This window comes from Podarcis gaigeae (assembly GCF_964106915.1).
Source record: "Podarcis gaigeae genome assembly, chromosome: 3".
NCBI classification, from domain to species: Eukaryota; Metazoa; Chordata; class Lepidosauria; order Squamata; family Lacertidae; genus Podarcis; species Podarcis gaigeae.
The window spans coordinates 32,624,303-32,649,925 of NC_139680.1; the positions used below are offsets into that span (position 1 = coordinate 32,624,303).

Consider the following 25,623-nt stretch of genomic DNA (forward strand, 5'->3'; position numbering starts at 1 on the left):
TTTCCTCCTCTCTCCTGGCACTGCTGCTTGCCTCTTTCCACTGGGAAATTCTTGGTATGAAACTGGTCATAGAAGTTGCAGTTGGCACTGGGCTGTTTCCTCACTGCCCACCCCCACCCCCTTGTTTCTCTTTTCTCTGCACATTCTTCTGTCACATAAACTATGGATGGATGGGCTTGATCACAGCCTGAACTACTGGATGGTTGGATTCAGATCCAGAGCACAGCAAATTATGTCTCTAACTCAAGTGGAGGAAGGCTTCCCATCTTGTCGAAACTGGTCATCTAATATAGAGCTGAATGGCACCCAGGAGGCTTTTGGAAACCCCTACGCAGATTATGATGAGGAGGAATTTCTGCAATACCTTTGGAAGGAATATTTGCATCCCAAGGAATACGAATGGGTTCTGATTGCTGGATATATTATTGTGTTTATTGTGGCTCTCGTTGGAAACATCCTGGGTGAGTAACATTTTGTATACTAGACTCCTATAGCTATTATTATTATTGTTGTTATTGGATTCTTTTGATTTATTGGTTTTTTTGTTGCTTGTATGGGATATATATATATTTAATGTTGTGTTTTTATATATGTTGTCAGCTGCCCAGAGTGGCTGGGGAAACCCAGCAAGATGGGTGGGATATAAATTAAAAATTATATTATTATCATCATCATCATTATTATTGTGCTGCCATACCATCTTTTTCACACCACTTGTATACTGTACTGATAAAACTTTAAAAACCAACCGTACAACACTGAGATTTAGAAATATTATTTCTTTTTCTGACTGTGGAAAAGATTTCTATTTATTCTGAGGGTTTTGACATTCATAATCTTTGTTCTTTTCTGTTGGGATATGATAGAAGCATTTGATAACACAGCCACCTGAGACTGTTAGAAATGCAATTTCCATTTTTTAAAAAAAATCTGATGGTAAACATATTTATTTGAAGGATTTCAGTAGCCTTTAACTTGTTGAGGCATCAGTCTTATACTTAGTTAAATGGAGTAAATATCATTAAACTCAACAGATATTACTTCTGTTCAGATGTGTATAGGATTTCACTGTAAGTGTCAATTTCATTAGAAAACATGTTCCTAAATCCAGACCTTGTAACAAGTCAGTAATAAGTGAGGAACACTTTGACCTTAAGCAAATTACATGGAAGTAAGTCATATCAAGTTCAGTGAGTCCTCAGGCAACATATTCAGCTATTTCGTTTATTGGTTTACAGACTGAACTGCTGCCTTGCTTTCCAAAGGCAACTGGTGTGTTTTTTATTGCTGTCCACAGAGGAGGGGTGCTGAATTCTTCAAGCCTCATTCATATAATCAGAACACATTTTTCTTCATATGACACTTTACCCTAGTGGTTCCATTCATACCAAGAGAATTTTGAATGACGAGTTCTACTTCATTCAACAGAATTCTGAATGAAATTCTGAATGAACATTCAGCCTGAGAAAGAGAGCAGCTGTTCTTCACAGTTCTCAATACTGATGGCTCTTGTATCCCATAGTCTTGGTGGTGTTATTTAAGACAATCTCAGAGCTTAAAGCTGCCATTTGCCACATGCCAGTTGCAGTTTGCTGAAGTCAGTGACAACAGTATGAAAAATTGTATGGAGATATGGCACTCCCTGGGAACATATCAATTGCTGTACACATATGGTGTATGGGTTTTGAGGATGGGGAGGGGAGATAAAGTTAAACCCATCCCTTCTATATCATCCAGAGCCTGTTGAGAAGGGACAGAAGAATTAATCACTGGAATTCTGCATCAATCCAACTCACAGCCCTTAGGGGAAGTGCATCTGTGAGAAATGGGAAGATGAAAGTGAAGTTGGGTAAAGCATGGTAGGTAGGGTTGAGATAGTATAAAAATCAGGAACTGAGGGAAGAAGCAAAGAGGAACAAGAAAGGATGAAGCATTAATTCAGGCATTTATAGAAACAAAGGAAAGGTGTGTGTAAATGGGAAGTAAGGGAGCAGATAAAAGCTGATAAAATGATAGATAACGAAATGTTGCTTAAAATGCATGAGATGTTTTGAGGGAATGACTGATCCACATTGTTTGTGGCAGGATCAGGAAATACATAGGAAGAGCAATGTCAAATAGAGGTGATGAGGATAGAAGTTTTAGAACTCTCCGATGAGCTAGAGCTGTTGCGAACATTCCAAAAAGCATGTTCGGGAATGTGTTTGAATACTCCAGTACATTTGTGAAGCAAGCATGACCCAGCTATTGAAATGCAAAGCACCCACTGCTGCTACTCCCTCCCCCTTAGCTAGTGCCTATAAGGACCACAAACCAGATCAAGGGAAGTAATAGTACCACTCTATTCTGCCTTCGTCAGACTACACCTGGAGTACAGTGTCCAGTTCTGGGTGCCACAATTTAAGAAGGATATTGACAAGCTGGAATGTGTGCAAGAGGAGGGAGACCAAGAGATGAATAGAGAGGGGGTGTGGAACCAGGCATCTGGCTGAGTTCAACAGGTGTGAATCGTGAGAGGCAGAGCTCCCCATTCCCCTCATCCACCTTGTACAGAAATCATATCTGAATTCTGTAAAACAGGTTAAGAAAGAGGACCTCACACAAACATCCCAAACTAATCCATTTTTTGAAACTGATCGGTGACAAATCGGTGTCAGGGGAGCAGGTTCAGAAAGGAGACCAACAGGTCAGAAAGGAGACTCAGAGACTCAAAGTAAAGTCAGTTGTTTTATTTAGGAAATCAGTATGCAACAGAGATCACGCAGGCATGAAAACGTTGCCAAGACTTGCTCTTAGCACTTCCTCTTCCTGCTACACCTCTTCTTCTGGACGTCTTCCAAGCAGACACAAACTCTGGCAGGGAGAAAACAAGAGAAAATCCAGCATACCTAAGACAGAAGGGTCCCTAAATGTCAGGAGTGGCTCTTCAGAGGACATAAGAGACTGTAACAGGAAAGAGGAATCTGAACAATCTCAGTGCTCACACAGAAACCTTTTCAGTCTGAGACTCTATCATTGTAAAGCCTAATAATTCGCAACAGGTGAGCCCTAATGTGCATAGTTACAGATAAAAAGAGGCAGACATTCACTCTTGTCTTGAGTCTAATCATTTTGAGCAATATTTTCTCATATTATTGATTTAGGCTGCAGTTCTATACACACTCATCTGGACCTAAGCCCCACTGGATTCAACAGAGCAGCTAACACAACCAATTGCTATCCATTAGAACAATGAATACATTTCTCATTTTAAAACAGTGTTGCGTTTCTATTTTCCCTTCAGGATTTTCAAGGCTAGAGAGGAGCAGATTGGTGCTGCATAGGCTTTAATCCCATAAAAGCAGTGAGACCTTTCATCAGCAAAATCCTCAGTAGATCAATTAATTTGCTTTTGGTAGTTTGAGCCAATTTAACTGGATCCATGTGCTTTGTGGATTAGATGCTTAGGTCAACATTAAACTGCACGGCACCAGCACAGCACGACATGGTTTAATTAAAAAGTAATCAAATCTATATTAAAAGTGTGAGTGCTATCACCCTTCAAAGAAACGTGAGCATTTCCACACTAGGAATTCACTGCACTGGTATCATCGCCTTTATTTCTGATAATCTGCTTACCCTGTTTTGGACTATAACTCTATTGTTCCTGTCCATTGGCCAATGCTAGCTGTGGCCAATGGGGTTTGTCGCCCGAAATGCCTGAAAGGCACGAGGCTGGCAAAGGCTGCTCTGTGCCTTTAACACAGGACTGGCGCAGGGCAAAAGACAAGATGGCAGCCACCACCATTCCACCTACTGAAGCTGGTTGGACCTTAATCCCAACACTGGTGATGGGATGGCATAATCCACTGTAACTGAGGCAGCAGCACAGATTAGAGGGCCCAGGAGAATCTACATGGCAACAGATGGGTATGGTTGAGGATTCAAGATAACTGTGAGGGGGCAGCAACTGCTGCCTCAGGTAGCTGTCTCACTCTGCCTAATGATAGGGCCAGTCCCTCTTTAACAGCTGCCATTGACAGCTTGCCACACACACAGTTTTCCCAGCATGGAGATGCAATGATGAAGGGCTATGCTTCTGCTGAATTATTTCTGGCATATAAAGACAAAGGTTTGTTTCTGAAAAGTATGGCAAGAGAATCACAAAGTCCTAGTGCATGAGTAGGCAAACTAAGGCCTGGGGGCTGGATCCAGCCCAATCACCTTCTAAATCCGGCCTGCAGATGGTCCGGGAATCAGAGTGTTTTTACATGAGCAGAATGTGTCCTTTTATTTAAAATGCATCTCTGGGTTATTTGTGGGGCATAGGAATTCATTCTCTTTTTTTTCAAAATATAGTCCTGCCCCCCCCCCCCAAGATCTGAGGGACAGTGGACCGACCCCTTGCTGAAAAAGTTTGCTGACCCCTGACCTAGTGGGTGTGGAATTAGTTTATTCTGCACATTTACCCCAGCATTTCCCCGGACCTCATTTCCTTTTGAAAGAAGCTCTTACTTTTCTTTGAAGCAGCATTCCTAAACAGTATGAAATCGGCACTCCGGCAGATATCTTTTCATTCTTCCCATTGAATAGTCCAAGTGAGATAGCTTTATTAAATCCTAAGGAAGGTAGGTATTTCAAGGGCGGCTGAAGATGTTTTGCTGCCCAAGATGAAACAGTAAATCACAAGGTAAAGGTAAAGGTAAAGGTACCCCTGTCCGTATGGGCCAGTCGTGTCTGACTCTAGGATTGTGCGCCCATCTCACTTAAGAGGCTGGGGGCCAGTGCTGTCCGGAGCCACTTCCGGGTCATGTGGCCAGCGTGACGAAGCTGCTCTGGCGAGCCAGCACCAGCGCAGCACATGGAAACGCCGTTTACCTTCCCGCTATGAAGTGGTAGCTATTTATCTACTTGCACTTTAAGGGTGCTTTCGAACTGCTAGGTGGGCAGGAGCTGGGACCTAGAGACGGGAGCTCACCCCGCCGCAGGGATTCGAACCGCTGACCATGCGATCAGCAAGCCCTAGGCGCTGAGGTTTTACCCACAGCGCCACCTGCGTCCCTAAATCACAAGGTAAGGGACCTTTTAAAGCCAGGGGGACATGTTCCCTTGAGGACATCTTCTAGGGCACAAATTCTAGTGATCGATAGGACAAGATGCCAAAGTGGACAGGGCAACAGATGTGACTTTCACCTTTGTGCAGAGGTTGCATTTCAGCTATGCAGTAGTCAAAGGGATAGCATACTTATCCACTTATCCATTCTCCATCCAGACATTATCATCACTCAAGGACACATTCTGGTTAGGCAAAAGCCTTTGAGGAGGGTATGGAGCAGGGCCCATGAATGGTGTGACCTGGGGAGATATGTATCCTATGGAGAATCCTGACAGTCAAGCAGAGAGACCTAGAGGCCCCAGTTGTCCTCAGGCCTGAGAGTCCCCATCTCTTCAGTAAATAGTACTTCCCAAGTCAAGGTACATAATGTCTTCCAGCCAGTTCTGAAACCTGAGGCAAAACAAATATCTGCAAGCAGCCCACACTTGCATCAAAAAATACAATGATAATAAATTCAAAAACCAAAAACTCCCTGCCCTTTCATGACACCCAAAACCAGTTACTTCGGGCAGCTTCCTCAATCTGCCTAATGGCAAGTCAGGCCCTGATCTATGTGCTGATAGGAAAGAACTGCACTGCATTCTTCATTCAAATTCTTCATAGGAAGAATTTGGGCAGAAACTGATAGGGAAAAATGCAAGAGAAGTCCTATAAGTCAGTATATGTTGACATCAGTTATGAGGATGAACACAGCAGCGACAGCCAACTGCCAGATTCCAATGATGCAAAGGTATCAGAGCTTCTGATCTGTTGTGGATGCTATTTTCCTGCCTCTCTTGAGAGGGTATCTTTGGGTTATCTCTTTTGTCCTCCCTCTCTCTGAAGCCTCTCAGATTTCATATCCTCTGCAAAAGCAATTTATGGCTTCAATAAAATCAGCAACAATTATACAGAAAACTTCATAGACTTCTAAAAATGAAAGTTCCCTAAGGTGATCACTTGAGACCAGAGGTGGCTAAATTGTGGGTCTCCAGATGTTGAAGGACTACAACTCCCATCACCCCTGACCATTTTGCTGTGCTGACTGGGGCTAATGGGTATTGTAATTCTACAACATCTAGAGGTCCATAGGTTAACCACCCCTGCTATGATTCTGAATAGCAGTTCTGAATAGGAGAAGAGGTAAACAGCAGAGGACTTGTGCTCATGTCCTGCTTTTGGTTTCACATATGCTTCTGGCTGGCCAATATGGGAAGAGAATGCTGGACATCTATTCTGGATCATATAAAAACATCCATAGGTCTGCAATCCATAGAAGCAGCAATGGGCAAACTCCCTTTGGACAGTCCAGTGTTGGGGAAATGTGCTGTCCGCTTGAAAGGGAGCCTCTCTTATGCAAACCAACTTGCACTTTCTGTCTGGTGGTGCAGGGGAAAGAGGGCATGGGGTAGGAGAACATGACAGTGAGGTTGGAAGTAGCCTATGAACCACCATCTGACTATCCATATGCTACATTTTTTTAATGCTATGAATGCTCTATCTCTCTTTTATGTGTGATGTCTCTCATTTGTAGCCCATCCTTTCTCCAAGAAGCTCAGGGGTTTGTGCAGCTTATCCCATGTACAGGACTAGCCATGATGGATATGCTCTGCCTTCACATCTGGAGATAGTCTGCTTCTGAATACCAGTTTCAGAAAAAATGGTGGAGAAGTGTTCTTGTGCTCAGGACCTGCTTGTGGGTTTCTCACAGGCATCGGGTTGGTCGCTGTGAGAACAGGATGCTGGACTAGATAGGCCTTGGAGTGGTCCAGCAAGCTTTCCTTATGTTCTAACAGTAAGTTGATGGCAGAGGAAGGTCAAGCTGATAAAGTTAGGGCATCCCCCAATGAGCTTCATGTTAAGCAGGGATTTGAACTCCTGTCTAGGAGACAGATAGATAGATAGATAGATAGATAGATAGATAGATAGATAGATAGATACGGTTAGAGACCAGCTTATAAAACACACTTGGGGGTACAGTCCCATAAGGAAAGCCCCACACCATCTGGGATCATGTTTAGAACATTCCACAACTGTGAGGGTGAAAGTCTACAGCGGAGGGTCTTCTCTGCTTGAGAATTTAGAACCCTGCTCATGATTCTAAATTAAATTCTGGGAGCCTTGACCAATAGAAGCAGCTCCTCGCTGCTGTGCAGAGCTCCACCCTCACTCTCATGAGATGCTCTAGACATGATAATGGTAATGCACCAGATGAAGTGAGGCTTGAGGTCAGAGAGACTAAATATACCAAATTAACATTCATTTTCAAACCTTCTGACGTTGCCGTATGAAAATTCATGATCCATGTCGAGTAGAAGGTCACAATAAATTTTCCAGTGGCCTTTTGTATCTGCAAATTAATTTCAACTATGGACTTTCCTGAGTTCTGTCAGCTGACTGGAAACTCATAACAAGCGATTTAACAACTGGTGTACCCAAAGGTCACTCCATTCGCTTTGCATGTTAAGGAAGATGAGAATGTTCCATCATCTGCACCTTGCACCAGTTGCTCTGTCCAATTCTTGTATATGTGAATTAACTTGCCTGGACTTTGAATTGCATCCTGTGCTTTATATACCCTCCAACATTTCTCTGACAAAAATAGGGATATCCAATTTAATAATAATAATAATAATAATAATAATAATAATAATAATAATACCCCACTCATCTGACTGGGTTGCCCCAGCCACTTGTGGCAGCTTTCAACGTATATAAAAACATAATAAAACATTAAACAATAAAAAGCTTCCCTATACAGGGCTGCCTTCAGATGTCTTCTAAGGTTGTAAAGTTACTTATCTCCTTGGCTCGAGGCTTGCATAACTCCATACCCTCCAACATTTCTCCAATGAAAACAGGGACATCCCAAGGAAAAGTGGGACACTCTGGGTTCAAATCAGAAACCAGGACAGCTTCTGGGGCTGTCCCTTGGCGGGTCAGGCTTTACAACCATGGTTGACCTCTTATGCAGGTGTCAAGAACCGCTTGCCACACGGAGCAAAGAAAAAGGCATCATCCAGAGAGATTTACAGCTGATATAAAAAAAATTCCATCATAGACGCTGCCAATGTGCTGCTATGATTTTTGTTAGATGGAGCCTTGAAGCAGCCAGTGTTTTGCAAAGTGTGTTGTTACTGCTCCCTTGGAGAGAGGCCTGCTATGTCTGTGCTCCTTACTAACTTCCGATCAGCACTTGGAAGTTATCATGCACTCAGTCAGCAGATTTAATAATGGTTCACCTCTCACCTCACTCGAAACCCATCTAACCACAGAAATCATGAGTGGGTTTTTTCTTTTGGTTACTGTTTAAGTGCACAGACCTTTATAACTCAACAGGCACTTAGTAAGATGTCCTTCAAGAATGGCCTTCATTTCTTCAGAAGATGAATAAAGGCCATATTTTTAAGTGTTCTATTAAGCTAGATAAAGAGATCTACGCTCCCATTTCACAACTGGCTCATGGATGATGGTATCGCAATACGGCTGACTTGGTCATGGTTTTCGCCAAGCTAGCTGGGCATTTTTGCATCCATTCCAAGCCATGTTCCGAAGCCGTATGCTGAAGCTAAGCAGGTATGGGCCTGGCCTACGCCTGGATAGGGGGCCACATGGGAAGTGGGAACTCCATGCATGTGTCCTCGAGTTCCAGGAGGGAAAAAAGGCAGCCAGAAAAGTCATAAATTCATTAAATCTACCCAGTGGCAGCTGGTGTCCACTAGACCTGGTGGAGCAGCTAGGATGCCATGGAGGGGGTATGGTCACAAGGAAGCAGCCATCTTGTTCTGGTTTTCTCCCCATCCATCTTCCTTGCAGACACTTACACTTGAGCATTGAAATTTAATAAATAGCACCTGACAAAACTGAAAAGTGTCTTACTTTGGTTCGGGGGGAGGCTGTTGCTTTTTTGCTGTTGCTGCTGCTGTGGGTTCATGCCAAAGAAGCTGCACATTGCTCCAAGAACGCCATGAAGAGCTTTATGCTCTCGCCCAGGCCACACTTGCTCACCTACCTGACCCACCGTGGCAGAAACTGCCCCTCTCCACATCTCTTTTGGCCTGGCCAGGCAGCAGCTGTGCACAAGGTGAGGAGTGCACCTGAGGAGTGCAGCAGGTCTCTGACCTGGACAGAATGCATTGTATTGAAAAAATATTGTTTAAAAACAAACTATGCGTATCTGTGGGATCTGTGTTTGTTTTACCCTGTGAGTTTAGATATTGTACACAGTACTGTAATGCATGCAGCAATCTGGCAAAACTCTTGCCCAAGACATGCCCTCCGACATCTTCTCACACAAATCCAGGGCACACACACATACCCCACATCATGCCGCCTTCCCACCGCAGCCACCCTCTGCCTGCCACATTCGCTGTGGCTGCCCCCCCCCCCACTTTGTCACCTTATCTTCACCAACTCTTTCTCCTCCTCCTCTGCCACCGAAAGTGGAGTGCCTGCTTCTGGAAGTGTGCTTCCAGATGTGCTATGCCTGTTCCTGGGAGTATGGTAGCGGGACTGTTGGGTGACATGCATGTGAGTTATTCGCACATTTCTTATGCTCCATGACAGCTGGCATTTTATTGCCCTTTGGTAGGTTTAGTATTGGGTATGCAGGTGGTGCTGTGGTGTAAACCACTGAGCCTAGGGCTTGCTGATCAGAAGGTCAGCGGTTCAAATCCCCACGACAGGGTGAGCTCACGTTGCTCAGTCCCAGCTCCTGCCAACCTAGCAGTTCGAAAGCATGACAAAAGTGCAAGTAGATAAATAGGTACCGCTCTGGCATGAAGGTAAATGGTGTTTCCATGCACTGCTCTGGTTTCACCAGAAGCGGCTTAGTCATGCTGGCCACATGACCTGGAAAAACTGTCCGCGGACAAATGCTGGTTCTCTCAGCCTGTAAAGCGAGATGAGTGTTGCAACCCCAGAGTTGTCTGGGACTGGACTTAACTGTCAGGGGTCCTTTACTTTTTACCTTTTTAGGTTTAGTATAAACCTATTCTTGAGCCTGGGGTTAAGGAGCAGGCCTGGACCCCTCACCATCCTTGAATATGTGGTGCTGGTGGCAATGCTGGTGGAGAATGCTCTTCCATCAAGCACATGGGCACCTCTGCTTGTTATTTTGTCACGGAATCTGTCTCAGTGCTGGTATCTGTGCAGCAAAAAAATGGTGGAGAAAGGAATATGGTGGTTGTTTTTTGCACACGTAATGCTCCTTCTGTGGTGTGGGGGAGGACCCATTCTTGAGACCTGTTCTTAGAAGCTGGAATTCCCCTAATGCAAGGACCAGGACTTTGCTAGCGGCAAATCCTCACCATTGTTTTATTGCCAGGATGAAAAGGGGCAGGCTGACACATTGTGGCAAAATGAATGAACTGCAAACACTTCAGATGTTCTTCAAGCAAGAAAGTGATTTCCCCACCTCCCTACTCCCCCAAACTGCAAAATAAATCCTAAGAGGGAGAATAATATTTCTGTTGTCATGATTTTGCTAGTCAAATGCAGATTTGAAAATCTGATGCCAAAAAAACCCCAACTATATGAAAAAATTGTCAGTTATTTGTTGTCTGTTATGTTCACTGCTATATGCATTTTAATGCATACTCTCTTCCAATATCGGTTGGAGAACTGTCTCTCAATATTTGTATAAGTGTGAATTTCACAGGACAGCTATATTTGCATTCATGCGTTGTATTGGAAAATGTGAATTAAGCATGAGAACCAAACCAAGTTCCTTCCCCATCCCTACTCATGAGTAAATCCCACCAAGTTCATTGCGGCTTCCTCCGTAGTAAGTCTGTTCAGGATTGCAGGCATCATCAATAAGCACTGAGCCAAATCCAAGATGGCGCAAATCCCTTCTCATTCTGTAATCCAGCCAAAATAATAATCTCATGGTGGATTCTTGAATTTAAAAATTGGAACTCAATTCAGATAAGGAAACCTATGAGATATGATCACAGTTTACTTTGGAATACCTGGTCCTGGGAGAGCGGTACTGCAGCCATGTCTTGCTTTGTGAGCTGCTCAGAGGCATTTCAATGGACGCTACTGAAACAGAGTGCTGAAGCCCATGAGCCATTATTTGAACATTCATTTTACTGAAATGATTCTAAATCCCTTGGGGAGAGTGGTGTGTGTGTGTGTGTGTTTGTGTGTGTGTGTGCATACATGTGCACAGTAGACCCATGATTTCATGTTCCTGTGCCAGCTGACCTCCATGAATTGAAGAACAGAACTCTGGATTTGGAAGTCCTCTGAACTCATGCAAGTTCCCTGTGCAAAATGCTCCCCCCCCCCCCGAATATTCACAGTTCTAAATCACACAGGGAGCCTATACAGAAGGCTCCTTACTGTAGACCTTCCCCTTACAACTCAGCATGCAGGCAAACACTGGTGGGACTAGACAGCAAGCCTCCACCTTGATATGAGTAAACTGAATGCTTAAATAGAGCCCTGCTGAGCAGCATAATAGTAGGACATTGAATGAGCAAGACTTGAATGAGCGAGAAAAATTCTCAGAGATCATTCACACACCGGCCAGCACCTCTTTAATCTTCTACCCTTGAGCAGGAGATATAGAAGTATAATCAGTCATACCAACAGGTTAAAAAACACTTTCTATCCATGGGCTGCTGAAGGGAAAATAATATAGTGCAACTGATTTTCAGGGTTGGTGTGTTGTGCGACAAGTACACAGAGTGCAATGAGATTGAGTGTTTGTGGGGGGAGGGAGGCTCGGTTAATTTCACTGTACACAGGTTGTACATTGACAATAAAGGTATTATTATTATTATTATTATTATTATTATTATTATTATTATTATTATCAGAGGTACCTTTTTCTCATTTTCATTTTAAACCTCCTGGCAACAGTACTGATGTTGATGGGCATGAGAAGGCTCTCAGCCAAGTCACTAATAATGATAGGAGTTCCCCCATCTGTATATTCGCTTCTGTGTGCCTTCTCCAAGAATGTAGGCAATTGTTCTTCCTCCAAGACAATCATATGGCTTGGGCATCCCAGGCAGATCCCTCCTTTCACTCCAAGATCCTGAACTGATCCTGAGCACTGCAGGAGACATAGAAACAGTTTGAGTGTGCCCAATGAGAGGATCTTAAACTGGGAGAAGGTATGAAAGATTAGGTAATGCTTAGAAGGCACAACTTTGAGAAACTTGGTTCCCAAGCCTTGCCTTTTCTGGTCACTCCTCTTGGACCAAGACAATTGCATTGTTCTGATTTGTTGTTTCCTGATGTCCCTATTGCTTCTTTTTTGCAAATAGTTTGTGTTGCAGTATGGAAAAACCACCACATGAGAACAGTCACCAATTACTTCATAGTCAACCTCTCACTAGCTGACGTCCTTGTCACCATCACTTGTCTTCCAGCAACGTTAGTGGTGGATATCACCGAGACGTGGTTCCTTGGGGACAGCCTGTGCAAGGTGATCCCTTATTTGCAGGTATTGTTTTCCAGGTTGGGGTGGGGAGTGGGCAGGCTACACTTTAATATAAATATGTATAGTGTTATGCATTGAGGTCAGGTGCCTGACCCCTCTAATCTTTGGCTCCAGCAAGTGTTAAAAGTTAATTAAACCTTCTAATTCTGGGAAATAGCCAAACTAGCTTCCTGGCGAGGTGATGGGGGATTAAGGGGCTCAGTGCAAGACAGCAAATGGACCCCTCAACAGAAAAAGGCAGAGTTGGGAGAAGAGGTAGCAATGGTGTAAAAACAGCAAACTGGGAGAGGACAGACAGAGCAATGTTTGGTGCTTGTTTACAATCCAATGCTGCAGCTATGGGAGAAACAGGGCCCTCTTAGGGTGTTAACGCATTCGTCTCATTTATATCCAAAACTCTCCCATTGTTTTATTGGCCTTCTTCCACATCCCTCCATCATGGAATTTCACCCACCACATCAGGCCTTTCCTCTAAAGCACCTACTAGATGAAAAGAGTGCATCCTTTCATTAAACCTAATGTAACATGCCACCCCAAACCCCAGAGAAGTGTGAGATTCCAAGCACAAATTTCCCACCTGGGCCTGTGTTTCATTGGGAAAATGAAGCACGGTGAAGACTGTGGTTTCTTTATGAGATATGGTTTATTTACACACATATACACACAACTTGAGCCTGCTTGGGGAGGGGGCGGTCCCCAGCATTACACTCCAAGGCGGTTTTACCGTCTCCAGAAGCACAGCATTTGATTCAACAGACACTAGCCATTTTTCTCTGCATCCTGCACTTTTGCTTGTCACTGCCGTTCCAGAATGTGGTGGTGGGGGATGAGTGTTCAGACCGCTGGGCTCTCACTTGTGGGGTGCCTCAGGGTTCCATCCTCTCCCCCATGGTTTTAACATTTACATGCAGCTGCTGGGAGAGATCATCAGGGGGTTTGGGGTGGGTGTTCATCAATATGCAGATGATACCCAGCTCCACCTCTCTTTTAAATTGGAACCAGTGAAGGCTGTGAAAGTCCTGTGTGAGTGCCTGGAGGATGGATGGCAGCTGACAGATTGAGGTTGAATCCTGACAAGGCAGAAGTACTGTTCTTGGGGTACAAGGGGCGGGCGGGTGTGGAGGACTCCCTGATCCTGAATGGAGAAACTGTGCCCCTGAAGGACCAGGTGCGCAGCCTGGGAAGTCATTTTGGACTCATAGCTGTCCAGGTGTCCAGGGCAGCTGTTTACCAGCTCCATCTGGTATGCAGGCTGAGACCCTCCCTGCCTGCAGATTGCCTTGCCAGAGTGGTGCATGCTCCAGTTATCTCCCACTTGGACTACTGCAATGTGCTCTACATGGGGCTACCTTTGAAGGTGACTTGGAAACTTCAATTAATACAGAATGCGGCTGCTAGACTGGTGACTGGGAGTGGCTGCCGGCCGAGACCATATAACACCGGTCCTGAAAGATCTTCATTGGCTCCCAGTACATTTCCAAGCACAATTCAAAGTGTTGGTGCTGACCTTTAAAGCCCTAAATGGCCTGAGTCCTGTATACCTGAAGGAGCGTCTCCACCCCCATCATCCAGCCCGGACACTGAGGTCCAGCGGTGAGGGCCTTCTGGTGGTTCCCTCACTGCAAGAAGTGAGGTTCAGGGAACCAGGCAGAGGGCCTTTTCAGTAGTGGCGCCTGCCCTGTGGAACACCCTCCCAGCAGATGTGAAGGCAGTAAACAACTACCCTGTATTTTACTTTTAAAAGACAACTGAAGGCGGCCCTGCTTAGGGAAGTTTTTAATGTCTGATGCTGTATTGTTTTTAATATTCAGTTAGAAGCCACCCAGAGTGGCTGGGGAAACCCAGCCAGATGGGCTGGGTATAAATAAATTTATTATTATTATTATTATTATTATTATTATTATTATTATTATTATTATTATTATACCACCTCACTCAATTTCTGGCCCACATTACTTCCCCTCCCTTCTCTGAGATCTTGGCTTTTATCTCTCCAGTCAAAGGGGCTTATTTCTTTGCACTCTATGGTAAGTTTCCTCAATCCCTTATACTGTAGTTGCTAATGACTCATTGCTAACACCTCACTTGCAGTAGGCCAGTTCTGACTTAATTAGTTGTAACACTTGAATTAATTAAAGGATTAGCAAGATCATGCATGGCTCAAAGACACACTTGATTGATACTAAATACACATGTGTCTGGCCATTTCCTGTCTTTGATACTCCAGACTTAAATTAGAACCTACCACTAGCTTAATCCCGAATTTACTGTGCCTTGCACTCCCAAATTCATAACAAGAATATGCTTTTTTTTTAAAGGGGGGACTGCTTTTCATTTGCAGATGATTGGCACTCTAGATGGCATTTACCTAACCAATCCTGTGCAAAGACTTCCCCCTCCCCCCTCCTCCTATGCACCCCACCCCCCAAATAAATTGGGTATGGGAGTCAGGAAAAACCCCTAACAACACACGGGTGGTCCAGTCCTTTGCTTTTAACAGGACTGAGAGGTGACTTTTGTTAGCTGGATTGTGCCCATGGAGGGGAAAGTTAATGTGATTCTGAAAGAATTGTTAAAAGTGCCAAAGCAACATTTCCCTCCTCCTTGTTTTTACTGATGTTTTGTTGCCCTTCTGTTCCTTTTCCCCCTTCCTAGACTGTGTCGGTCTCTGTTTCCGTGCTAACCCTGAGTTGCATTGCCCTGGATCGATGGTATGCAATTTGTCACCCTTTGATGTTTAAAAGCACAGCCAAGCGGGCCAGGAACAGCATTATCATTATCTGGATTGTGTCCTGCATTATAATGATCCCCCAGGCATTCGTCATGGAGTGCAGCCATGTCTTGCCAGCATTAGCCAACAAAACCATCTTATTCACGGTTTGTGATGAACACTGGGGAGGTGAGTGTTTTTCACCACAGGACTGGAATTGCCCACAGGGACATTATGGAAGGAAAACTGTACAGTTAACAAACCCACTGCATGAACATCTCATCTCCTGAATTATTGGGTATTGGTTGAAACCAGGACTTTGCATGATCTTCTCTGGCACTGGCTTTTAGCTGCCTTTAATCTCTAACTGGATTTCTTAGGTACAAGCAGTAGAAGTCAGTGAGGTGGAGTGGGTGGGTCAGTATTGCTTGTGTTGCTTCCTATAACTGAGAGAGAGGGGGGCAAGGTAGGAGGGAGGTCTCTGCGGTGTGGACGCAGCAGCAGGAGCATCAGATTGGTTCCACCACAGCACTCACACAGTGCTGACCTCCTCACTGGCTCCACCCTTCTCCTCTGTGTCTCAGTTACCAGAAATGATCTCTTCATCGCGAAACTAGGTGAGCTGTTCTCCACCCCACTGAGCAGCACTGCTGGGTACAAGTGTTGGGTACAATGTGGTTACTGTTAAGAGGAAAGCTCTCTACAGCCCAGAAGGGTGCCCTTTGACACCTATGTTGGTGTCTGTGTTGGGCCTATATTGTGCCTATGTTGACATAGCTTACGACTTGAACATGTGAACATAGAAACATGGGATGGGTCTGCTGTTTTCACAGGAACTGGTCATGTACCTATGGGAAACATGCAAACACTCTCTCCCTCCCAACCACTACCTCATCTGTGAAATTTCACAGGCCTTTAGATAGCTCAAAATAACCAAAGGTATCACCAGAATAACCAAAGGTAACTGGATACCTTAAGGACTGCCATCTTCCACAAGACCTTGAAAGCCCATGCATTCAGAGCAGTTTCAGAAGCACATCAGAAGGTGGCATACAAGTGAAATGACTGATCGTTCAGATGGTCTCTGTGTCTCCCTGTCATTAGAAGTCAGGTGAAGATAGGGCCTTTTTGATGGTGGCACTCCACCTTTGGAATTCCCTCTCCGAGGAGGTGTGCTTGGGGCCAAGGAGGAACTCTTCTTGGCTCTGGCATTTTTATTTCCCCAGGCCTTTGGGTTTTTGGTGTGTGGAAGACAGGAGTGCCTGGCATGCTCTGGTCCGTGGGGTCACGAAGAGTCGGACACAACTAAACGACTTAACAACAACAAATGTATTACTTCTGCTGTTTGCTATGCATTTACTATTTACTTTTTTTTGCTATTGTGGTTTTAATTTACTTTGGACTGTCAGGGGATTGAATGATTGGATTCTTCAGCAGCACACACACAAAAAAGGCACCTTACATATAGAAAAAACAGTATGTGAAGGAAAAGATTGAACCCTTTATCCATTTGCTTGGAAGTCAGTCCTGCTGACATCACAGCAACCTCAGCTTTTAAGTCTCCCCTTGCTCCTTATTTCCGGATTGGCCAGTCCAAGAGGAAGAAATTTCTCCATCCCTGCCAGAAGGCGGTGTCAAGCATACTTTCACTTCCCTGGGAGACTATTAGAATTAATTTGCTTTTCAGGCTCCCAGAGATGAGTTCTGTGAGGAAGCTGAAATGTCTCTACTTTTCCAGTGCTCCATTATCCAGCTATGAGGGTCAAAAAGGTTCAATAATACCTCACAACTCCCTATTGGGAGCACATGGGGCTGGCAATGGGATCCCAACTCAACATGGAACACAACCTAGCAAAAAGGATTTCCTCTTTAGGGGCATGCCCTGATTAGCTTGGTCGTAGTATCACAATACAGGGTCTGCAGTTACAAGATCAGCATGTAGTAACTGTTGGGCCATGAGTTCACCACCAGCCTCACATATGCACAGGCAATCACACAGCTGAACCAAGGCACTGAGAGCCATTCAGCAATTTCACCGATGCTTTAACACAGCACCCAGCAGCTAAGGATTTGGGTTCCTTGATGACGAAACCTTCAGCTCTCTCACACTCCTACCCACCCTGTCAGTCAGATGTAATAATTGCTACATTGGTGGAATCTTTAGTTCTACTTAAAGCACAAAGGTCCTTAAGCAACTGTTATGTGAAGTATGTGCCCTGGGTTTTCTTTGAAGTTCTGCCTCCAAATGCATCCCCGCTCTGATTGAGACCACTTCAAAGGAAAAGGCTCGTTCTTCGTCCATCTTGTTCCATCATCGACTTGTACACAGCCTGGCAGCTTCTACATTTTTCTCCCTTTTTTAAAAAAAAGAGAAAAGCTAAAGATGTTAAATTAGAAGCCATAAACCTCCAATGGTTGTTGAAATAAATGCTGCAATCATACTTGCACTATGCTGCCTGAAGGTCACTGTGCAGGCAGGTGGTGACTCTTTATGAGCTTTCTTGAGTCCTGCCGGTTGAGAGCTCAAATACTTAAGATAATGGTAATTTCCCCTGCAGTAAAATTTCAATTACAGTTCTGGCTCCCTGACACAGCAATGTTTCTTTTCAGACCTAGACAGTTACTGAACCTTCTTATATATTCTGTGCACTAAGAGAAAAACGACTCCATCTGGTTCATGTGAAAGATACAGATTTACCCAGATAACATCACAGTTGCAGATGCTGGAAATGAGTAATTCATGCATATTTATAGAACCCTTGGGAGATTCACACCATTGAAGAATTCTGTACAAAGCACTTAAAGCAGGACTACCAACCGCCCAGTACTTCACTGGTCTGACCATTAGGAGGTAACAGGCACTGGGCTTCAAAAGCCTGTGACCTCCCAATTCTGTCTGGCACCACCCCATAACCTGCTGTATGTATTGGCTGGCTTTTTCCACAACCCATCAGATTTGCTGTGGCTCAACCCCTTATATGCCAGATTCCATCCTAGATCTTCACCTCACAGTTCAATACTTTTTCTGACTCCACAAGGTTCCAACCAGGCTGCAAGTGGTGAAGGTAGAGTGGTAGTCCAGTGGTAGAGCATCTGCTTTGCATGCAGAAGGTCCTTGGCTCAGTCCTCAACATCTCTAGGTAGAGTTGGAAGAGACCTCCTGTCTGCAACCCCAGAAAACTGCTACCAGTCAACATCAACAATACTGTAGATGGACCAGTGGAAGAAAGCTTCCTGTGTTCCTAACAATCCTAGCTGGCCTTCTGCCCCTTACCCCAGGGGGCCAACAATTTTGGAAATCTAAGCTTCGCAACCTTGATTTCAAGGTTGCTCTCCATTGTTTTCTACATCCTCATCTTTTAGCAAGGTCTTCAGGCGATGGCGTAACCAATGCCTTTGAATGGCTAGGTGCTTCCAAATGCTTCTGAACATTAGTTTAGTAATCTAGTCAGCTGCAAAGTCAAAGGGATTTATTTATAATATATATATATATATGAGATCAAACCTATCCTTTCTTAAGGAAATCAGCCCTGAGTGCTCACTGGAAGGACAGATCCTGAAGCTGAGGCTCCAATACTTTGGCCACCTCATGAGAAGAGAAGACTCCCTGGAAAAGACCCTGATGTTGGGAAAGATGGAGGGCACAAGGAGAAGGGGACAACAGAGGACGAGATGGTTGGACAGTGTTCTCGAAGCTACCAGCATGAGTTTGACCAAACTGAGGGAGGCAGTGGAAGACAGGAGTGCCTGGTGCTCTGGTCCATGGGGTCACAAAGTGTGAAACACCCTACCCTAAAGGCTTTTCACCACATGCAAAACATGCTAGGATCTGAGTGGCCTTGGTTAATAATGTGCTTGGAATGTTTTGGAGGAAAGGCTCCTGTTTTGAAATGATCCTATCTATTCAGCCCTTTAATTTTACAATATGTTTGTTGCATGCATTAACAATTACATAGCAACCAACAACTTCAAATGAGCGCACGTAGAGAAGATCAAAAGAGATGTTATTCAAGTCCTTTTTGGTTTTCTTTGCAGCTGAAGTCTACCCCAAAATGTATCACACTTGTTTTTTCCTGGTTACATATATGGCCCCACTGTGTCTGATGGTGTTGGCCTACCTACAGATATTTCAAAAGCTATGGTGCCGGCAGGTAAGCTTATTTTGCTGTGAGATCCATCTGTGTGATCCATTTCATGATGCCTCTTAAAGACTGACATATTTATGTATTTCAGTAATGGACACAAAAATATATTAATGGTACAGAGTAGAATAATTGTGTATCATTCACATGCAAGCAATCTTTCACCAAGAAAGGAACACCATGTTGTCCAAAACCATCCAAGCATATGAACTGATATAGCAAAGTAAGTGCTTGCATCCAGTCCACAAATTCTTAGCTTACATTTTCACTCTAAACAAAAAAAATTCCTTCCAGTAGCACCTTAAAGACCAACTAAGTCAGTTCTTGGTATGAGCTTTCGTGTGCATGCACACTTCTTCAGATACACTGAAACAGAAGTTTCCAGACCCTTCTATATAGTGAGAAGGTGGGGAGGGGTATTACTCAGAAGGGTGGTGGGAATTACCTATCTGTAATTTTCACTCTAAAGAGCTGAAATGAAATTATTCCTGCTAAGATAGGATCATTTTCTTCCCTGGCTCTTAGTTTACATTCGGATGAAGGCTTGATAAAAGAAATGGAAAAATCACCTAGAACAGAGAAAGAAAAATGTTGTAAACATTTCAGAAACATTTACATTGCACTTTGGCATGATACATATTATGTTTTCTTGTTTCTTATTTCTGTTGATAGAGTAGATTTAATACATTAGCAGAAGCTGTTTCTACTCCCACTCATGGAAAATAACATATCTCTGTTTTTCAAGTGCAGTTGCCAAAGTGAACAAGGTGTTATATTAAGGAGAATTAACACAGCAAGCCTACTTAACACCTATTAGCTAGTGTGATTTGACTCTTTGCTCAGGTACGTCACATCAAGTAGAGCAGGTGTACCATAGTGGCTTTTTAATATCATTGGAAATTGTGCATAATTGGGCACAATTTTTCAGTGATATTAGAGCTCATTAAGAGAACTAGTTGTTCATCGGTTATCCCTTGTATTTGCCAACTTGATTTTTTTTATTCATAAAAAAGTTCCATATTTTGGACCAATAATCTCTCTGAACATGTTTATGAATCTTTGGCTAAGTTAGCAATATGCTCCCATAAACTAGATCCTTAGGTATGTCTTATGGGTGTGGTACAGTAGTATAGCAGGTATTAAGTTTAAATTTGCTAAATTTGTAACCCAATTTTACAAAGCCATATACAAAAGAAAATAAAAATAAAAATGCAACCAATACTATACAATTTAAAACATCATTTTAAAATTCTGCTTTTAATACTCCTAGACGAACCATCATCAGACAAAATGTCACACAAAGCACAAAAGTTGGCAAGGTTACCTCCCAGTTTTCATCAATTGAGCATCTTTACTGAGTTCCCTCTTCAGGTCTCTCTTATATCTAACAAAAGGGGGTTCACATTCAGAATGGAGATGCATAAGCAAAATGAACACAATTCTGGAAAGGCATCTTTCATTTCAGCCATAGAAAAGAGATTGCATTAAAATCAACATGTGTGTCTATCATCATCATCATCATCATCATCATCATCATCATCATCATCATCTCTGGGCCAGTGAGCCTAACAGATTTTCCCTTTGGGCAAATGGAAATAATGAACATTCCCTTTACTATGCTCTGCTAGATTCCAGGAACTTCATCTGTGATTCAGAGAAAGTGGAAGCCTCTGCAATCCACAGCGCAAACCCAAAGGCAGAAGCCATCGGCAAATTTTAGGATTAGTGCTGTGGCAGCCGAAATCAAACAAATCCAAACCCGGAGGAAAACAGCACGTATGCTCATGGTCGTTCTCTTGGTTTTTGCCCTCTGCTATCTCCCAATTAGCATTCTCAATGTATTAAAAAGGTAACCTTAATACACAATGAGTAATAATATGCATCTGTGTGTGATTTTCTAGTCTTTAGGTAGCAGGATGATTCCATTTTGCAGCTGACTAGCCCTATAGCAAAATTAGCATTTGTTTGTTTGTTTATGAACTGCCAAGTCAAAAAAATTACAATAAAATAATTAGAACATAAAACTTTAAAATCATAAAGTCACAAACAAATGGTCAACAGTGACTCAGATCTCTACAAGGTCTCAGGCAGAAATCCTTTCCAGTTCTGTCATGTGAAATCTTTATTTGCTGAAGATGTTGGAGACTGAACCTCGAACGTTCAGTGGACAAGAAATGAGCTTGAGCAATGAGCTATGGCCCGACCCTGGTATTAGCATGTGGTTTTTAATTTTGCAGAAAGGCAGGCAAAACTGGACCTGATGTGAACATGGCTGGCTTGACTAGTTGTCAACACAGTTGAGCAAGAAGTGTGGAAACACCTCTCTGCTCCTTCAGCTACTGCTTAAGGCTCAGAAGCAGAGGAGAAGGAGAAAAGAGGCAGGGTGGTAGAACCTGCTTGAAGAACCAAAGGGTTCTGACCACAGCAAGCATCTTGACATCTTGCAAGAGGCAACATTGGGAACAATCAAGAACTGCAGGATACACTTAAAGGCACTAGAGGGCACTCCAGTCTTAGGGACTTGAGTGAAGGGGCTTAGGTGAGTTTAGTGTTTCTCTGTAAACAGGAAATTAGAGCACAAGCAAATATTAATGTTGTCTCAGTGATAAGCCAGGTTCCTGAAAGAATAAGGAAAACAACAGAACTAGAGTATGCACACGCAGCAGAGGAGGAGTGCAGCCTTGTACTGTGAGGGCAACCAAAGTAGCAAGATTCCACGTAACTTCTTGTCTCTAAGCAGGTCTCCTTGATCAGGGCTAGTGTGGTAAGGACCAACATTTACCTGGTCCAAGACCAGAACAATCCTTGTTCCCCCATCAGCACCACCATTCTCACATTACACAGAGCATTCAGGCCAGAGGTGACCGGAAATATTTCTCAGTGTGTGGTTATCTGAATCAAGGCATGCGGTAAACTTTAGAAGTCATTTATAAGTTTTGCACTCCCTTGGAGAACACACACAGGCCCTTTCCTTTAATAATAATGAAAACACTGTGTCCTTGTGGTCCTCTGCATTTTGAGATACATATTCTGTGTACAAATCTTTCAAACTGAAAGCTAATTTGAGATTTAATCCAATTTCTAATGTCTTCTCATTTCTTCTCTTTTTGTAAGGGTGTTTGGGATGTTCAACAATGCCAATGACAGAGAAACAGTGTATGCCTGGTTTACATTCTCCCACTGGCTTGTATATGCAAATAGTGCAGCAAACCCAATTATTTATAACTTCCTCAGTGGTAAGTCGTTCAGTTCTGCTGCCTTTTATCAATGCCCCCCCCTCCCCGCATGGTTTAGCTACACAGCTCAGAACTACTAGAAGTCTTTCATTCAATGTAATGGGCTCGAGCCCATGGAACTCTTTCCCAGCTGAGATTAGGCAGCCACCCTCCTTGTTACACTCCAGGCATGTGGCCAAGCCCTTTTTGTTCCAGCATTTTAAGACAGTGTTCCGTCTAACGATTAAAAAAAGGAAAAAGTTTTATTGCCCCATTGCTTTGTGTTCACCACTTAGAAATGTGAACAATTACGCAGTATAGAAATGTCTTTAAAAAAAAACAGTAAATAAATGAGCCTTTGGGCTTCCCTTATCTTCTTGTTGGGGGGTGGGAATATTTTGTGCCTCCAATTGGCTTCCCTGCTTTGAGTTTCAGGCTGATGCGTAATTTCCTATCAGACTATCTGCTGGTGGCTGCCTGAGGGGGTTATGCTTGCACACTACCCTTGCTGCCAACATCAGGACAAGACGGATGAACTCCCTGTCTCTACTGGGTTTACTGATAGAACATGAGACTCTTAATCTCAGTGTTGTGGGTTTGAGCCCCACATTGGGCGAAAGGTACCTGCACTGCCAGGGGGTTAGACTAGACGGTCCTTGTAGTCCCTTCCAACTCTATATTCTCTTCGCTACATGTGCCATGAATCCACCCATTTAACCAAGAGGGGGAATAATACTATGATTTTGCAATGAACAGGTTTTTAATGAAGCTATGTCATTATCTCTTTGGGGTTTACCCTATGGTTACCAGATTTTTTCCAATGAATCCAGGGTGTCCCCCCCCCCCCGTTTTCTGTGTGTTGTTGTTGTTGTTGCTGCTGCTGTTTTTGAAGCTGAGTAGCAACAGGGAGCCAGTAGTGGGGATGCTGAGGCAAAAGACCCTGGGCCTAAGCACACATGCATATTGCATAAAGGTGCAAAGCCCTTCTTTCCCACCCTGTGAAACATAAATGCGCAGAGTTTTTAAAAAATTGGGCAACACCCCCCACCCCCAGCTCCCGAGCCTCCCCCGATCAGTCAAAACAAAGGGGGAAGGAGATCTGTACCGCCGGACATCTCCGGTTCCCCTTTGGCAGTGGCAGCAGCAGCAGCAGTCAGCAGCCTGGAGCCAGCCTGGTAGGGCAGTTGGTTCTGGCTGGCTTCAGGAGCTGCTCATGGTCGTGACGCCCGCCATTTTTCCTCTCTAGAAGTCCCCATATGATGCGTTGCACACAAGACACATCACATGGGGACTTCCAGAGAGGAAAAATGGTGGGCGCCACGGGAGCGGGCAGCGCCTGAAGCCAGCCAGAACCAACTGCGTTACCAGGCTAACTCCGGGCTACTGAGGCTGCCACTGCCACATTTCCTGGGGACAGATTTGCAAATCTGGGGACATTCTGGGGACAGAATTTGTCTGGGGACAGATTTGCAAATCCCGGGACTGTCCCCAGAAACCAGGGATGTCTGGTAACCCTAGTTTACCCAAATTGTATCAGTGGCATTTTTTAAAAAATCAATGAAGTTAGGATTCATTTTCACACATGAATTGTTGATAGGGGAAAAAAATTCCAGTTCATAGTATACTATCTCATGCTTCTGGTGCTGTTTGATTTGCAGGAAAATTCCGAGAAGAATTCAAAGCAGCTTTTTCCTGCTGCTACTGCTTTGGCATTAGCCACCACAACGAGGACCGGCTTCGAGGACGGGCAAGCACAGAAAGTCGGAAATCCTTGACCACCCAGATCACCCATTTTGACCATGCTACCAAGTTATCAGAGCACGTTGCATTGGCCCATATAAGCACACTCCCAACAAATGGCAATGGACCTGTTCACAGCTGGGAGCATCCCAGTTTCTCTGCGGTTTAATACTTTTGTAAGTGGAAATCTGTGCATCCAGTTGTCTCAACCAGTAACCAGAGTACTGCGGACTGGAAAGGAACGATAGTCAATGAACACCTCTTATTTTCTAAAAGAAACCACAGCCTTGTTTGGAAGCTTGCGTGATTTTAACAGCCTTTGCTTTTGAACTGTAAGATAAGATTGTTTGGGAACACATTAATTTTTTTATATACCTTAACTGGTCAGAGCTTCTGACGTATTTCCTTTCTCAATAAAGAGTGGGTGCATCTTGTGTCTCAGTCAAAGTTGGCAGTAAGCAAGGGGGAAGCATCATGATGGAAATCACATTAGGACCAATTTTGCCTCTACCAAGCTGTTCATAAAATAGCATAACTAAACCCTATATTAATATGGCCATACTAATTGATACTAATAGTGACATCATTTGTTGAATGTGATTCCAGTGTGGTGTAGTGGTTAGGAGCGGTAGATTCATAATCTGGGGAACTGGGTTCGCGTCTCTGCTCCTCCACATGCAGCTGCTGGGTGACCTTGGGCCAGTCACACTTCTCTGAAGTCTCTCAGCCCCACTCACCTCACAGACTGTTTGTTGTTAGGCAGGAAGGGAAAGGAGAATGTTAGCCGCTTTGAGACTCCTTCAGGTAGTGATAAAGTGGGATATCAAATCCAAACTTCTTCTTCTTCTTCAAAAGGGCACCAGCCATATCAAGGAAGATATCTGCAGCAGAGGTGGATTTAGGAAAGCACGATTGGTTCTGACGTGCTGGGCATCAAGTCTAGGGGACACTGCAGGGTGTACCAACTATGATGTAGTGAACTGAGCAAAAAGGGAGGTGAGAGGTCGTGTGGGTGCTGAATTTTGACCTTGCACAGGACACCACTGAAATCTGAAAGACTAAAGTCCACCCCATCTGCAGGCTTGGGAAAAATGGCAGAATTTTTTTAAAAAGGAGGGAGAATCCTAAAAAGGGTGGGGGAACATACCCCAAAAGAGTTCAACAAGGGCTACGTAGGCTCAGTGACATACAGTGCTAATGGGACACACACACACAGAGGAATGGAAAACTGGGGAATGGTGTATTCTGGAAAAACCTGACAGCAAAGGGACTCAAAATGGAGCCCT

At 43.9% G+C, this 25,623-nt stretch overlaps 2 protein-coding genes across 4 annotated transcripts in view; one reads left to right on the forward strand and one right to left on the reverse strand.

Moving 5' to 3' along the window:
* Nucleotides 1–25,037, forward strand: HCRTR2 (hypocretin receptor 2). 2 transcript variants are annotated; one of them, XM_083730530.1, is made up of 7 exons: nt 1–461; nt 12,355–12,533; nt 15,186–15,429; nt 19,276–19,391; nt 21,011–21,231; nt 22,497–22,618; nt 24,256–25,037. In XM_083730530.1, exons 1-7 carry the CDS (start codon nt 167–169, stop codon nt 24,504–24,506), a joined length of 1,428 nt encoding a protein of 475 aa, XP_083586656.1. In that variant the 5' UTR covers nt 1–166; the 3' UTR covers nt 24,507–25,037. The 2 variants fall into 2 exon arrangements, with proteins under 2 accessions (XP_083586656.1, XP_083586657.1); XM_083730531.1 differs by having other exon boundaries at nt 12,355–12,515.
* HMGCLL1 (3-hydroxy-3-methylglutaryl-CoA lyase like 1) overlaps nt 17,075–25,623 on the reverse strand; it is a 90,299-nt gene continuing 81,750 nt past the window's right edge. The window contains exon 9 of one of the 2 annotated variants that reach the window (XM_083730656.1): nt 17,075–17,594. In XM_083730656.1, coding sequence (XP_083586782.1) covers nt 17,514–17,594 — 81 coding nt within the window. In that variant the 3' untranslated portion in view covers nt 17,075–17,513. Of the gene's footprint in view, nt 17,595–19,872; nt 19,952–25,623 lie in introns of those variants that run through there. The other variant, XM_083730657.1, reaches the window with a different exon arrangement.

Bases quoted from the DNA above. Each gene is read 5' to 3' on its own strand.
- HCRTR2 (XM_083730530.1), top strand. From the start codon at position 167: ATGGATGGGCTTGATCACAGCCTGAACTACTGGATGGTTGGATTCAGA. The intron at 19,392-21,010 runs GTAAGCTTATTT...ATGCTCTGCTAG, and splicing joins AAAAGCTATGGTGCCGGCAG to ATTCCAGGAACTTCATCTGT. The intron at 22,619-24,255 runs GTAAGTCGTTCA...TTTGATTTGCAG, and splicing joins TATTTATAACTTCCTCAGTG to GAAAATTCCGAGAAGAATTC.